At 31.8% G+C, this 17,638-nt stretch overlaps 1 protein-coding gene across 1 annotated transcript; it reads right to left on the reverse strand.

The window, feature by feature from the left end:
• Nucleotides 1-16,146: 16,146 nt before the first annotated feature.
• Nucleotides 16,147-17,303, reverse strand: LOC111917491 (uncharacterized). The gene has a single exon (XM_023913172.3). The coding sequence runs from the start codon at nt 17,280-17,282 to the stop codon at nt 16,380-16,382; it is 903 nt and encodes a 300-aa protein (XP_023768940.1). The 5' UTR covers nt 17,283-17,303; the 3' UTR covers nt 16,147-16,379.
• Nucleotides 17,304-17,638: the final 335 nt, after the last annotated feature.

Consider the following 17,638-nt stretch of genomic DNA (forward strand, 5'->3'; position numbering starts at 1 on the left):
TTCTACTTATAAAGTTATGACTTTAACTTTTAATAGATTATACTTAACTTATTAAATTTAATATGTTGTTGGATGTAAACCATTGTCACTTTAAATCTACAAATTTTGAACAGTTTGGACAAAATACTTCAATTGTTAATTTAAATATAACATTACAGTGTCAACTTAAATATAAATTACAGTTTCACTTAAAATACTCAATGAATATTTTGTGAATAGTTAAAAGTGATAAAATGTAGTGCTGAATACAGAAACTAAATTGTAATCTCAATTTAACTAAAATATTTTCTGAAGATATTTTTACAATCGTTAACAGTTTTCAAATAAGTAACTTAAAATAACTTATAATAGATGTATATATTATCATATAATTCAAAATAATCAATATATTATATCAATTTAGTATACGAATTAATATATCAAATTTAACAACAACATTATTGTTATATTAAAAAAAAACATATATTTGTAAATATTTCAACTATATAGGTCTTTCTGCGCAATGCGCAAGCATTCGCCTAGTATATCTTATAAAGCTGACATTTTTCCTTTCAACATAATCATTTGAAACTCCTATGCATTTTTCCTTTCACCACATTCATTTGAAACTCTCATGACTATTCAATTTCTTCCTAATAATGGTTATAAGCTGGTTAATAAGATTAAATAAATATCAAACATAAAGTGTAATCATATACAAATTAAATTTCAATATTAAAAGAATATTTTTACTTCTACTTATACAGTTATGCTTTTTAACTTTTAACGTATTATACTTAATTTATTAGTTTTAATATACTGTTGGGTGTAAACCATTATCATTTTAAAACTACAACTTTTGAACAATTTGTATAGAATACTTAAATTATAAATTTAAATATAACATTATAGGATCAACTTAAATATAAATTTTAGTTTAACTTAGATAACCTAAATAATATTTTGTAAATAGTTAAAAATGATAAATTGTAGTGTCCTTCTCATATTGATTATAAGCTGGTTAATAAACCTAAATAAATATCTAACATAAAGTGTAATCATAAATAAACTAAATTTCAATATTAAAATAACATCTTTACTTCTACTTATAAAGTTATGACTTTAACTTTTAACATATTATTCTTAATTTATTAAATTTAATATCAGTTTAATGCTACAACGTTTGAATAGTTTAGAAAAAAAATACTTAAATTGATAATTTAAATATAACATTACAGTGTCAACTTAAATATAAATTTCAGTTCCACTTAAAAAATACAATGAATATTTGGTGAATAGTTAAAAGTGATAAATTGTAGTGCTAAATGCAAAAATTGAATTATAATCTGAATTTAACTAAAATATTTCATAAATATATTTGTATAATCTTTAAAAGTTTTCAAATAAGTAGCTTCAAAATAACTTAGAATAACAATAGTTAAATATAACTCTACATAAATGATTATATTGTTACCTTTAAAATCAAAAAACAATGTTTGATGTTTTAAATAATTATAATGATAAAAATTAAAGCGTTAAACAAATAAATTTTAAAAATTAATTAACAATTACAAAAACTATAAATAACATTGAACCATATATTATATTTAATTTTATCCATGAGTAACTCGCGGATAGAAGTCTTTCAAATGTTTGAGATTATACACTTATAATACATACATACATATATATATATATATATATATATATATATATGTATATATATATATATATATATATATATATATATTATCATATAATTCAAAATAATCAATATATTATATCAATTTAGTACATGAATTATTATATCAAATTTAACAACTACTTTATTGTTATATTTATAAAAGAACATATATTTCTAAAAATGTGAACTATATAGGTGTTTCTACGTAACGTGTGAGCATTTGCCTAGTATATTTATAAAGGAAACATTTTTCCTTTCACCACATTCGTTTGAAACTCCCATGACTTTTTAGTTTCTTTCTAATAATGATTATAAGTTCGTTAATATGGTTAAATAAATATCTAACCTAAAGTGTAATCATATAAACTAAATTTCAATATTAAAATAATATTTTTACTATTAATTATAAAGTTGTATCTTTAACTTTTAACATGTTATACTTAATTTATGAGTTTTAAAATATTGGTGTATGTAGACCATTATCATTTTAAAGCTACATCTTTTGAAGAATTTGGATAAAATACTTAAATTGTTAATTTAAATATAACATTACCAATTTAAATATAACATTACATGGTTAATTTAAATATAAATTTTAGTTCAAGTTAAACAACCCAAAAAATATTTTGTAAATAGTTAAAAGTGATAAATCGTAGTTCTTTATAATAATGATATAAGTTAGTTAATGAGGTTAAAAAATATCAAACCTAAAGTGTAATTATAAATAAAATAAATTTTAATATAAAACTAACATCTTTATTTCTACTTATAAAGTTATGTTTTTAACTTTTAACATATTATAGTTAATTTATTAGATTTAATATGTTGTTGTATGTAAATCATTATCAGTTTAAAGTTACAACTTTTGAACAGTTTGGATAAAATACTTAAATTGTTAATTTAAATATAATATTAAATGGTCAACTTAAGTATAATTTATAGTTCCACTTAAAAAACTCAAAGAAAATTTCGTGAATAGTTAAAAGTTATTAATTGTTGTGATAAATGCAAAAACTAAATTTTAATCTCAATTTAACTAAAATATTTCCTAAATATATTCCTATAATAATTGAAAATTTTCAAATAAGTAGTTTAAAATAATTTACAATAACACAATTTAAAAATAACTATATATAAATGGTTATATTGTTACCTTTAAAAAGAAAAGACAATATTTGATGTTTTAAATAATTGCAATGATACATATTAAAAAATTAAGCTAATAAATTTTAAAAAATTAGTTAACAAAAACAACAACTATAAATAACATTAAACCATATATTATTTTTTATTTTCATTCATGAGCAACCTAATGGTAGAAGTCATTCAAACGATTGAGATTATGCAGTTTTAATATATATATATATATATATATATATATATATATATATATATATATATATATATATATATATATATATATATATAAATTATCATATAATTCAAAATAATCAATATATTATATCAACTTAGCATACAAATTATTATATCAAATTTAACAATAACATTATTGTTATATTTAAGAAAATATATATTTGTAAAGATTTCAACTATATAAGTATTTTCGTGCAACAAACGAGAATTCACCTAGCCTATATATAGTCACACCCCAAAACCGGAACGTCGGAAACGTTCTGGGGTGGATGACGTCATGTCAAGTATCACAACATATGCAGTATAGTAATTAAAGTACAACAATCATTGCATTAATAGTAATAGTTTTACATGGTTTACATTACATAGAAACATCAAAGTAATACAAGTAATAATATAGGTGCAGCTTGGTACTAAACTGTCTTCACCAAAAGCTCCTGGGATGTACTTGTCTATTGCTGTCCTGAGAATACAAGTTATTTGAAAGCGAGTATCAGCATTTTTATAAATGCTGGTGAGTTCATAAGTATTTAGTGTCATTTTATTCAAATAACTTTATAACAGTAGTAGTTTAGAATCAACAGTGTATTAGTCTCCTTTCCAGAAAATACTATATTTTCTAATTAAAAGTGGTCTTCTACCAAGACCCGACAGTGTTATGTTTTAAAGAGAATTTCCCTGAAATATCATCCTTACCAAAATACGGTATTTGACTTTAAAGAAAGTAGAAGGATATCACAAGTAAAAGCATTAGGGAAAATAACCTAGGCCACAACAGGAAATACTGCTGACTAAGGCAAAAGAAATCATAGACTCCAAGAGAGTATCGAATGAACAACACGCCTGGCTCAGTCTAACGAAAGGAGACACAGACCCCAGACGGTATCAAATGAATGATACGTCTAGTAAGGTCTAAAAACAGTGAATACAGACCTCAGACAGTATCAAATGAATGATATGTCTAGCAAGGTCTAAAGAACGTGAACACAGACCCCATACAATATCAAATGAATGATACGTCTAGCAAGGTCTAAAAACAGTGAATACAGACCCCAGACAGTATCAAATGAATGATATGTCTAGCAAGGTCTAAAACAGTGAATACAATGTTAATTCCCGTTACCTTAAGGCCATGAATTATAAGGTAACCCCGAGATACTCGTAACCATACTGATAGACACTAGAGAACTTGACGCCCTGCAAGCGTCGGAAAGAATGTGACATTTGTCACCCCTTGGCTTGGTAGGCTGTGGACTGTAGCTAGCAGTCAGGGTGTGGGGGTGTCAATCCCGTATAGATCTATACATACAATGCCCGCTCTCCCTGCAGGAGACTCTGGTTACCAACTAGACAACGGAGAAGGCCGTGTCCTGAAGATGCATCTCATGTAGTGAGTTCTGATGTAAATACTGGACTAATGATAGAGACTCACAAATAAACTGACCGATGTAAACCTATATGTCTATGCTTGTATACATAATATATAACTAATGATCAAACGACCTTTGGACGGATATCCGATCCCACCAGACCACATCTCAACGAAGAAAAGGAAATAGGGCGAACTAGCCTTCCTAAGTCCTTTAAACATTATTTATATAACTATACAAGCACAGGCATACATTTAACTAAGTAGAAACATTTAACGAAGTTGAAGTGTTAGCAAGTAGAAGCGTATCGTGAAGTAGAAGCGTATTGTGAAGTAGAAGCGTGTCGTGAAGTAGTAGCATTAATAAGTAGAAGTGTATCATGAAGTTGATGTTGGATTAGTGTCTAAGTCCATAACTATTTTGGTATGTACTTGACCCGATGGTGCATGGTCCTTTTGGGTTGCCTTCACCAAAGCAACTTGATTGGAGAAATAAATAGAAAGAGAGGATAATATGATTTATTAATATGTTATAAGAATAATATATTAAAGGAGAAATCATATTTGTTTAATTAATATTGGTCGATAATTAATTAAGAATTAGTTTTGTGATCAAATGTAATTAATTAAACTTGAGGGGCTGAATTGTAATTATGTGATAGTTACAAAATAAGGTAAGAATTATCTTATAAGTATGGTGAACGAATTTAAGGTTGGAAAGCCTTAGAATTCGAGTATGATAAGGATTCAAGGATTATCTTATTGGTTGCTTAATGGATAATCAACTAGATAAGGATAATGACTGAAACCCTATCTATACACCTATATAAACACCCCTAGGGTTATGAATTCGTGGATCCCTTCCCAAGAGGTCCCAAATACGAATTCTAACCTCCCTCCTCTCTCCTTATACCTTCTCCACTTGCTTATGGTGTTTGTAAGCCATTAGAGGAGTGACACTTGTGACTCTCTGCTTTCCAAGGTCAATTCAAGGAGGAATTGGATTGTTATTGCTACATAACAATCAAGGTATGTTCTTAAACCTATTTACATGTGAATTCTGATTTCCATATGCTAGAATTAGGGTTCAAGTCTTGGATTCAAAGTATGTACAATAGAGAAACCTAGATCCAAGCTTTAGGGTTTGTATGAGCACATAGGATGTCTTATGACCAAAACCCATCAGTGGTATCAGAGCCTTGATTGGTTTCTATTGTATTGATGCTTGTTGTAACAAAAAAATTCGATTTTTGCATTCTGGAGGCTGGACTCGCCGAGTCCATGGCTGAACTCGCCGAGTCCAAGGCTGACTCGACGAGTCAACTCGTCAGAAGGAGGGTACTTCGGGATTTCTTGCTGTTTTTGCTTATGGATAATTACCTTATCATGTTAGATTAATATTAATCCGATTATATGATATATTTGACTATATTTTTAATCTAATTGAAGATATTTATCAATTAATAGGATAATTGTTTCCTTATAAGATAATTGATTAATTATTTTAAGTAAGTTGATAAATTATTTTGCAAGAAATCATCAAATATGGATAATTATGTGATTAAATGTTAATTTGAATTATTTGTTATTTGATCCTTGTTGTTGTGAAAAGTTTCATATTTGGCCCTTTAGGTTTTATAGTTTAAATTTGAACCCCAAAAGTTTTGTTGTTTTGAAATTTAAATAGTTGAAACCTTAATGTTTTGAAAAAGGTTTCAAAACTTGCCCTCAAGTTTTGGAATTTAAAAGTTGATTAAAAGTTTAATTAGGAATGTTAAATTCTAAAACATCTAAGTAATTTTGAAAAGGTTCAAATCACACCCTTATGGTTTTATTAATTAATTAAGGTGTATAATTAAAAGAGATTTAATAAATCCATTAAAGTTTAGGTTAACCATTTAATAGAATTAAAAGTGTAATTGTTAAAGTTAACCACATAGTATTTTAAAAGTTATAAAATACACCCTATACTATATATAATATTAAAAGTCTAACATTATATATATGTATAACTAAAAGTCAGTCTTACCGTTAGTAGGCCTCATTCACGAAGCTGGTCTATAAGGGGTGTTTAAGGAAATTGCCTATAAAATGGCGATTGAATGGGTATCCACTCTTACCCACCGCACTCTTGACTAGTGGAGGGTCGATAGCCGAACGGGTAGGATAGGACGAAACCTTCCATTATAAGTATAATGAATTACTAAAGTAACTAAATGTTTTCATAAAATTCCCAATCTTAGTTACTTAGGCAAAAGTGAATTGATGCAATTCCATGAAATTACACTTTGTGCCCTTGCGAAGACGTTAGTGGAGCGTGTGTGGTTAACCGGCACACTAAATGGGTCTAAGCAAAGGTAGCAAAGGGTGACTCAATGTTTGTCATAGTTCGGTGGAGCGTGTGTGGTTTACCGGCACATCGAATAGATGACTGTAACATGTGAGGGCACCATGTAGTTTGCATGGTTATTCACACCCGCTTTGTGATCCTCGGCATCCCAGTCACAAACAAGAGGGGCATATCGAGATATAAACATGCCATTGAAAGTTCAATGTATCTCAAAGGATCTAGGAGTTTTCATAGATTTAAAACTTAAATTTCTTTTTCGTTTTTCATGGTGGAAATTAGTGAATCGTCATTCACTTACCTTCAAATATTCTGCAACTAGATTACGGCATCCCTTTTCTAGGTTGTAGCGTATTGTGTTGGGTCCTAGCCTTGGAATTTCATTTGGGTGATCTACCAAGGACTCAATCTATCAACTAACTTGAATTTGTTTTTTGTTTTCTCCCGTTTTGTAGATGTCAAAGTTCGACAACTATGGTATTCCCAAATCCCGTGGAACAAGCATTCCACATGAAGATGATATTCCACGATTTGATCAAGGATCAAGAAATCATGCTTCACTTCCTCCTCCTCCTCCAATTACTCTCCCTAACCCACAAGATTGTAAAATTGAAAGGTTCAATATCACTCAAGCCCTTTTGGCAAGTAAACATAAAGAAGGAAAGTCGGTGTGTGCACACGTCCTAGGGATGAAGTCGCGCATTGATAGACTAAGAATGATGGGATCCGTTGTTAGTGAAGAGATGGCTGTTGATTGGGTTCTTCAGTCACTTCCCAACTCATATAGTGAGTTCGTAAGAGAGTACTATATGACGAACCACAACGTGACCCTTATAGATCTCACCTATATGCTTATTGCTGCCGAATCAGCAATGGTTTGGCGCAATAGAAAAGCAAAGTTGATTGGTGAATCTGCATTCAAGACCTCTATGGATATAGACAATGGCAATGAAAGACATGCAATGATCGAAAAGTTTGATCATAAGAGAAAGGCGATGTCTGAAGTAGTTCCATGTGTTGTTCCAAAAGAGTCAATTTGCTTTTATTGCCAAGAGAAGGGGCATTGGAGACGAAGTTGCCCTAATTACCTAAGAGATCTAAGAGATGGGAGAGTCAAAGGTATGACTGCGCTTTAGGTAAATATCCACTATCTAACTCAATTAAGTTCCTATTCATTGATTCTTAATACATGATGTAATAAGATTGCATTTGAGTGTTTTGTAGGGTCGGTGAAAAGAAAGGAAGCTTGATAAGAGAGCAAGATGAATCTAATCACCAAGAGATGGATCTTGATCGCATGGACTTGAAGATTAGATTTTGAGCTTAGAAAGTTATGATAGAGTTGTTAGAAATTTTCTTTTGTACATAGTTTTCAATGGATTTTGCATTGTAAGGACAAATTATTTTTCCGCTGCTTTTATAAATAAAATAAATTTTGTTTGACGTATTTATTTATTTGTTTATTTCCTTAAAATGAAATCGTTATGAAAATTGGTGTTTGCACATTTCTACAACAAATGGATATGATTCTTATTTATGGTGTTTATGGAAAAGTCGAGAATTTACCAAATAGGGAGAGTTTCTCATCGCCCAAAGTTTCAATTGGACAGAAATTTGGAATCAGGCAACTTGGATGCATGATGAATGAGAAATTCATATTTGGAAATTAGACCAATTCGTTGACAAAGTGTCAAGTGAAGGACTAGGAGATCAAGTACACAAAGTAGTGTGTTGATCAAGTCCACCATAAGAGTAACAAGATATTCGTCATGATTTACTAAAGGTTTAGTAAATATGATTATACTTACAAGATTAAGTGTAATTCTGAATTGATTAAAGGGTTTAGATCAATAGCAGAACGAATAAGAAGAATCAAGTAGGCAGAAAAAAGTTTCTCCATTCTAAGAAGATGGGAGAGTACCTTTTATGCTTTATGATAGTTCTTAATGATTAAGAACCATATCTCAATTGATCCTCTAAGTGAGTCTTAGTACAATTGTATGTCTAAGAAGAGGAATCAAGAATTGAAGAAATGGTTAAATCAAGAAGTCAATCATACTTCGTTCCAATGATAAATCTTAAAGTTAAGATTGTGACATTGAGTGAAAGGTATTAAGAAGGTTTATAACTTTCATTAAATGTGGTAAGTTGTGATGTCTTAGATAAGACAAAGACCAACTAGGACCAATTTATGAAGAGTTTTGATAAAAGCTACACTAACTCTTGAATATTTGTTTGTCAAGAAATGTTTTGACAAGAGAATCATATATGTCAAGGAGTCAGTGGGAGTCTTAATGGTCTTGAAAGGTTTCAAGAACAAATCAAATAAACCTTATCAATCATCACTAGCACACGAGTTGAGGTTTACAACCTATCGTGTTGACATTATTTTGATTCTGTGCCAATCCAATCAAGTTAATTATGCATGTGAGTTCTATGAGTTCTCATAAAAGGCAAAGCACCTTAATCAATGAAAGGTACATTGATAAGAAAAGGTGAGCCGCTTAACTACTTGGAAGACATGGTGGGCAGCTGTGCTACCATAAGGCAAGAAATCAAGATTAAGAAAGCTCGGTCCATATGAATTTGAATTTGTCGTAAACGTTGGTTTTGACAAATTCACATGGATAGGAACATTTACACCGTTTAAAATCTAAGTGTCATAAGATTTCCTCCTTCATGAAAATGATTGTGAGGAAATGCTTTCACTAAGAAAGATTTTAAGAAGATAGTGAAATTGCATTCTCGAATTCAATTATGGTTACGGCATCCCTTTCCATAATTTGAATTGTGAGGTTTGGCAATTAGTCTTAATTGTTTAGACACACATATGAACTATCGAAGGCAAATGTGTATAAGTTCAAGAAACATTGATAAAAGATTATCAAAGCACTAAGTATTAGAAACATGAACTTAAGAAATTCAATAAGCATTGTTTTTCTGAAAGTTAAGATGTTTATGAATACATGTCGAAGCTAGTGGGAGCATAAGTGTTATGTTTTATAATAATCATCAAGATAGTGGGAGCATAAAAGTTATGATTGTATGATTATTAAGGAAAGTATTGCAAGGTTAGCAATATTAATTATAGAAAACAAGAGTCATGCTTTGCAAAGTTGTAAGAGTTGAAAGGTTGTTTTGCTATAATTAAGGGAGAGAATATTATGCTTCATTTCAAATCTAAAGGTTTAGGTTGAGAAATGTTAATAAAATTAGTCAAAGGTACAAAGTGTGTTCTTAAAATTTCGATTATGATTACGGCATCCCTCTTCACAATTCGAATTTTGAGAACATAGCAAATAAAACATTATGCGTCGTGTTCCATACGCTTCGGGTATAGGATCGATTGCAAATGCTTTAATGTTTGACCATTCTAAAATTTTCCAAATGTCGAGCACATTTAGAGGGAAAAAGGACAAGAATCGGTTTAGACTAAAATAATTAAACAACTATCAAAGGACAATCCAAGTTCGACGAGGATTGGTCGCTTGTGAGTAGTTGGAAGTATAGTATTGGAAAATATGGAAATGTTTCCATATTGGATGGACCATATCGACATCATTATGAATAGATAAGATTCTATTAAGAATGAGTTGTCATATGGAACATATGGAAGTGTGTCCATATTGGGAATTGAATATTGAGAAATCTATGTCTAGATTAGAAACTATTATGCAAAAGGATGTTCAAAGGAATGTACTTTGAGTGAGAGACATCACATCTATGGAATTTTCTTGTAACAATCTCCGATAGAAGACTTCGTAATATCATTGGCAATAGTCTTTATGACTTTGGTGCAGTGACATTACGAAAGGATAAGTTGCATAGAATGTTAGAATCTAGCATATTCTATAAGTAACAAGAATTTGATATTCTTTAAACTTATGAAAAACGGATTTGGAGTTGGGAAATGAGAAGGATTGGAAATGTGTTCAATGTGATCTATTTCACAAAGTAAGAACCATAGGTAAACATTGTGTGCATGCTAGGAGCATGAGACAAGTGTTGGAATTCAAGTAAGAAGTTGATTACCCGAAACGACAAATAATGAGTAATCGATATGGTGATAAATAAAAGGAGTTTTATTTATACTCAAAGGTTTGAGGCCATATGGGATTAGTATTATTCTTGTGTTTCACTTTGCATGTTTTGACTTCCAGAATAATTGAGTTTATTAAGAATAATCGAATTATTCAAACGGGCCACAGTCGTTCATATGTTGGAAGTAGGTATGAATGAAGACTGTCGTGAATTGGTGTGTGGATTGTCTAAAAGAGTATTAGACATAAGCAAATGTTTGCTGCAACGTTCATGAGTGCTTATGAATATGATTTGAGCATTGGATTAGACCCACGCTCACTTGGATCACTCCATGGATTGTATCACGAGTGATTGGTGAGACGATAACATCTTATATTCTTGAAACCGAGATATGTGAGTTATATCTTGCAAATCGGTTGCACATTGATAATATGTAAACGCACCAGTAACTTGGTGTTATAAAACATATTGTTGTGTGTGATTTGGTGCGTGAGTGCAAGCGAGCATTGTATCAAAGTTTATCCGTTCCTTTTATTCAAAGTAGGATAAAAGCGATATCGTTGGGCCCCTCGATGGTTTAGTGATGACAAACGTAAATGCTCGGCCGGGCTAGGGCTAATTTGATTTGTTCAATTAGTCAGTCGTCATAAATCAGAAATCGAGATAGAGTACAAAGAGAATGATTTGAAATCATATCTCATATGATATCTAGAATGGAGGAATATATGATCCCTTATCTAAGGACACGCGTATTTGATATGATCAGAGTTGACAGCGGCTTTGGAAAGCTACGATTGCAGATCGGGATCCGAAGTCATACGCAGAATAGTTATTAGACTTATCCAAGTGGGAGACTGTTGGATTAGTGTCTAAGTCCATAACTATTTTGGTATGTACTTGACCCGATGGTGCATGGTCCTTTTGGGTTGCCTTCACCAAAGCAACTTGATTGGAGAAATAAATAGAAAGAGAGGATAATATGATTTATTAATATGTTATAAGAATAATATATTAAAGGAGAAATCATATTTGTTTAATTAATATTGGTCGATAATTAATTAAGAATTAGTTTTGTGATCAAATGTAATTAATTAAACTTGAGGGGCTGAATTGTAATTATGTGATAGTTACAAAATAAGGTAAGAATTATCTTATAAGTATGGTGAACGAATTTAAGGTTGGAAAGCCTTAGAATTCGAGTATGATAAGGATTCAAGGATTATCTTATTGGTTGCTTAATGGATAATCAACTAGATAAGGATAATGACTGAAACCCTATCTATACACCTATATAAACACCCCTAGGGTTATGAATTCGTGGATCCCTTCCCAAGAGGTCCCAAATACGAATTCTAACCTCCCTCCTCTCTCCTTATACCTTCTCCACTTGCTTATGGTGTTTGTAAGCCATTAGAGGAGTGACACTTGTGACTCTCTGCTTTCCAAGGTCAATTCAAGGAGGAATTGGATTGTTATTGCTACATAACAATCAAGGTATGTTCTTAAACCTATTTACATGTGAATTCTGATTTCCATATGCTAGAATTAGGGTTCAAGTCTTGGATTCAAAGTATGTACAATAGAGAAACCTAGATCCAAGCTTTAGGGTTTGTATGAGCACATAGGATGTCTTATGACCAAAACCCATCAGTTGAAGCATTAATAAGTAGGAGCGTATTATGAAGTAAAAGCGTATCACGAAGTAAAAGCATATTACGAAGTAGTAGCATTCACTAAGCGGAAGTATAATGAAGCAGTAGTATCTAACAAAGTAGGAGTATAAAAACATGGAAGAAAACTTTGATGAAAACTTTGGAAAACCTTTATACTTGAGAAAATCACGACTTGGTATTCTTTTGTAAAATAAGTTTGAAAACCTTTAGAAATCCTTTGAAAACCTTTCATAAACAAGTTTTAAATGAAACTTTGATAAAACATTATAGGTAAAGAAATCCTTGGTTTAAAACTAAATCTGAAAATAAAACATACAGCGCGTGAGTCAATTTGAGAAAGCTTTGAACAAGTAAAGACGTTTTAGAAAACCATTTACAGTATCATACTCGGTAAAACAGTTGACAGTGTAATAATTCCTTATGCATGCGGGTTATCCATCACATGTGATTGATATGATAACTGACATGTTTAACTTGTATTCCCCCCCATAAAAGCATGTAAAAACATCTAAAAGGTTAATTCAGGGGTATGAACTCACATGTTGTAAGTGGATCGAACGAAGGTGCCGGTTGGGTGCTCGGTGTCAAGTAAAGACTTGAACACACTTAGTGACCTATTAACATATGATGACATATGTTTACATACAATTAGTAAATATAATACTAATTAAACACGTATAAGCATCCTAAAGTGCGGAAAACACTTTGATTAAGTGCTAGGGGTGTCCCGGGTAACATCTATGGGTATGTAGGGCCTAGATAGGGAGTTTACTCTTCAAGAGTATACTCTTTATAGAGTTCACGGCCCTAAGACCAACTCCCCATGAGTTTAGGGCCGTAAACTCATGGTGGGGGTGTTCTAGGATGCTAAATGGTCTTATATTATTCATAGAATTAGGCTAGGTCCAAATATAAGGCATGTGAATGGGTTTAAGGCAACAAATGGACCATTTAAGGAGTTCATGGCCCTAAACAAGGAGTTTACGGCCGTAAACTCTCACTTGGTCATTTCCTTCATAGATCTAAGCCTTAAATGATAGAGTATAAAGTTCTAAGCATTATTCCAAGTCAAATGGGGGTGTTAGGGCATCATTTGGCCACCTTTTGGGAGTTTACGGCCCATGGACCAATCCTAGGGGGGTTTACGGCCGTAAACTCCTATTTCCTTGGTTTAATTGATGTTTAATGCCTTTACTTCAATGGGGGTTGCTTCTAGACATTTTCCAAGGCCATAGGAGGTGTTTGAGGGCATTTCTAACACCTTAAAAGGTGTTCACGGCCTATGAAGAGGGGTTTACGGTCCAAGAGTGTTCTTGGGCCGTAAACTCATGTTTACTCTCCAAAATGCAAGGTTTTAGTGTTCTAAGCTCGAAGGTGTAAGTCTACAAGTCATATCTAAGCCCTATGGGTAGTTTAGAGGGGTTTTGGGGCTTAAAAACCCCCACTTAAGGGTGTTTACGGTCCAAGAGCGTTCTTGGGCCGTAAACGCATAATCTTGCCCCTATTTGATGTCTTAAACATGAATTTGCATGTTAACTAAGCTATACAACAAGTTAGGATAGATTACTTACTAGTTTGGGGCTCGAAACGGGCGTTTTTGTCTCGAAAACAAGTTGTAGAGAGAGAGTGTAGAGAGAGAGTGGAAAGAGTGTGAATGGAGTCCACTCCCCCTTATATAGGGGTTGGAGTTGGGGCTCAGTGGAAATCTACCCGATACTGCCGTTAAACGGGGCTTTTTGGTCGCACCCGATTAAACGGTCGTATTTTGACTTGGTTGAAACTAAAAAATTTCAAGGGGATATTGTAGTGTTTCTAATTTATTTCAACCCTTACCAAGTCATTATAAAAGTCCCACATTAATTAACCTCTTCCAAAAAGGTTAACGGACATTTTAATAAAACAAGGCTTATTAACGGAAGGAGGGGTTAAATATGACGGAATAGATTTCGGGTTGTCACATATATCTTATAATAAAAACATTTTTCTATACTTATAAAAGAAACGTTTTTACTTTCACCACATGCATTTGAAACCTCTGTGACTTAATTATTTTAAATTGGTTAATAATGTTAAATTTATGCTAAAACAAAATTCTAATCATAATTTAACTAAACTACAATGTTAAAATATGATAATTTACTTTTATTTATAAAACTATGTCTTAACGTTTTATCATATTATAGTTAACTTATTAGTTTAAAGTCACAACTTTTGTAAAATTTATGATTTTATGCAAAATAGTTAAATTATTAATTTCGATATAATGTTAACTTCAATCAAAATTTTAGTTAAACTTGAAAAAAAATTCAAAAAACAATTTTATAAATAGTTAAAAATTATAAACTATAGTGTTAAACATAAATGGTAATCGTAAATTAACAACAAAGAGCTTTGATGACAAAAACAAATGCATATTCCTTAAGATCTTTTAACGGTGAAAAATGTATATTTAGGTTGATAACTCAAATATATTGAAATGCGCAAGTATTAAATTTGGAACAAAAAACTTGGACATGTGGTAAATGGGAGTCATTTAAGTATCTTTGTTCTCATGTCTTGTATGTGCCAAACTTTATTTGAATAGTTGACAATATGTTAATAAATGTTAGTCGATTGAATATTATTGCGCTACTTGGGCGTCTGAGTTATCCCGCTTCCTCATGAAGCGTATTGGACACCAACAACATTTAATGAATTACTTCCAAATTAGGATTATTACAAAAAAAAAAAAAGTTGTCCTCATTCAACAAAACAAAAAAACAATAATATGGATATTAAAGAATGAAGAAATGCCAATCTTTGTAGAATTTGTAGGCAATCGGGACATAATCGAAAACGATATCCGTCTATACCAAGGTTGTTTTAAAAAAATATATATATTTATGGTATTTGTTGTGTTTATTCTCTTATTTTTTTTTTACAGGTAACGATTTGTTATCATTTCAAGTCAAGCTAATTGTGATGTTTTTCTTTTTGTAATAAACAATGTTGAAGTTTTTTTTGTGGTGTTTTTTTTTTTTGTAAGAAACAACATTGAGTTTTTTTTTTTTTTTTTTTTTTTTTTTTTTACCTTAGAAACATTGTATGTGAATGTCGGAGTTTTTGCACCTTATAATACATTGTATTTTTAATTTATGATGACTAAAGAGTTGTATAAGAAAAACGGGTATTAAAAAAGAACAGAAGCAAAAAAGATAAAAAAAAAAAAAAACTGTTATTTAACAAAAAAGTAAGAAAAGGTAAAAACTAAAAAAACTAAAAAAAAAAGTTGTCATTACATATAACAACAGTAAAAATATGGAATAAAAGAGAAAAATAAGATACTAAAAAAAATGAAAACTGAAAAGTAAAGAAAAATAAAAAAAAATACCATTTTGATAAATATTTTTGAAAGAACTAGATATTTTTTTCAACCACATCAAAAACTTTCCCTAACAAGGACTTTTCTTGTAGTGAAGATCATTGTTTAAATCATGTCACCGCCAAAATGTTGTTGGTATTCTGCGGCTTCTGACGTGGGTCTTGAGGCGTTTATCATTTTGTTTTTTAAATTACCATGTAATGAACTTCATAAATGTTTGCATTTCCTACTGCATGTTTGCGTGTAGTTAAATGTTGATTGCAGTGTAAATTAAGCAACACATTTTACCGACTAAATTGACAGAATGAGGGTCACAGTTATCTGCTAAAATAAAAGCTTTCGACATGAACTCGTTATTTCCTAACTCACCACTTATTACCATCTGTTGATTGCATATCGAAACGTCTGTAGTAGCAAAATACCATACACTGTATACAGAACTTTTACAACATATGCTTGTTTATAGTAACTCGACAATGCCATAGGCAGGTAACATGTTATTAGCGGATTCGACACTCAACCAAACAAAATCTGAGAAAACATTTCCATTTTTATGCACTTTGAGCTTCTAAAAAGGCATTGAAATCCTCACGAGCCTTTCGCAAGCGAGGTGTGATGCACGTTGGCGATGTTGGTTGTGACGTGGGAGAAGATGTTGAAAAGCGAACATGGCGATCCTCCTGTGATTTTCTTTCCACTGATCCCGCTTTGGTCTTAAGAACTCCTTTCACACCACCCTTGTTGAACACAAAAGCTGAATTCATGGGCAAAGAAGTATCACTTACGCTTGTTCTTATCAGCTCCAATGGAAGATCAAAGTAGAGAGTAGTTGAATGCTCATCATCGCAATGGATAGCCGAGGACCTCCATGATCCACACTCAAATTTCTCAAGCGAAATCCTCTGTGAGACTATTTGTCTGGATCCTTCGGGCTCCACTCTTCTGGCTCTCACTGGCTTACCCTTACCAAATCCAGGCAAGAACAAGCAAAGAGCTCCGCATTTGAAGTCCATGTCGTTAGGCTTTTTACCCTTTTTCACGATGGTTCTTCCATTCTGGCCATTGCCATTCTTTGTCGATGACATTTGTTCTCCACTCGTATTAACTGATACCCAAGGCTCGCAACCACTATATGGCACAGATGATCTATGTTCGCCACCAGATTTGCTTCGTTGAAGGCGATTGTTGGAAAGACTGGTGAGAGGAGAGCGAGATAGGGAAGTGTTATGATCCGGTGTTTGATTTCGACTATCATCTCTGATCCTGGACGAACCACCAATGCGAGGTGAATTCGGGAGGGATCCGGAGGTGTTAAGGAACTTGTACGTGGTGGGAAACGAAGGCAATGCTTTAATGGGACTTGACCTTGATTTTTGAGTGGTTTCTCTCATGGATCTTGGATCTATGGAAACCTGCTTCTCTGCGTCTGAGCTGCCGTTGATGGACATCTTCATGAACCTTAAAAAATCTTTATAGAACAATGGAGTTACAAGTGAAGAACGCAGGATGTGTATATATACGTGAGAGCTAGCTGGGGAGTTGATTGGATGAATGCTTTTCAATGAGCTCAAGAGTAGTGATGCCCATGTCTTTCACTTGTAAATGAATAATAAAATAGAAGTCAAATAGATAACTTGTTCGCACGTACACAGCAATTGGCATTTATTCTCTTTTACCAAAAACGTATTTTATAAATAAAAGGAATTGTAAAAAGATTATGTTTATAACCTTTTTTTTTTTGAAAGTTTTTTGTATGGCAACACTTTCATCAATCCTCAAAACTACAGAACCTAAAAAGCTATCCAACTAT

This window comes from Lactuca sativa, chromosome 2 (assembly GCF_002870075.4).
Source record: "Lactuca sativa cultivar Salinas chromosome 2, Lsat_Salinas_v11, whole genome shotgun sequence".
NCBI lineage: Eukaryota > Viridiplantae > Streptophyta > Magnoliopsida > Asterales > Asteraceae > Lactuca > Lactuca sativa.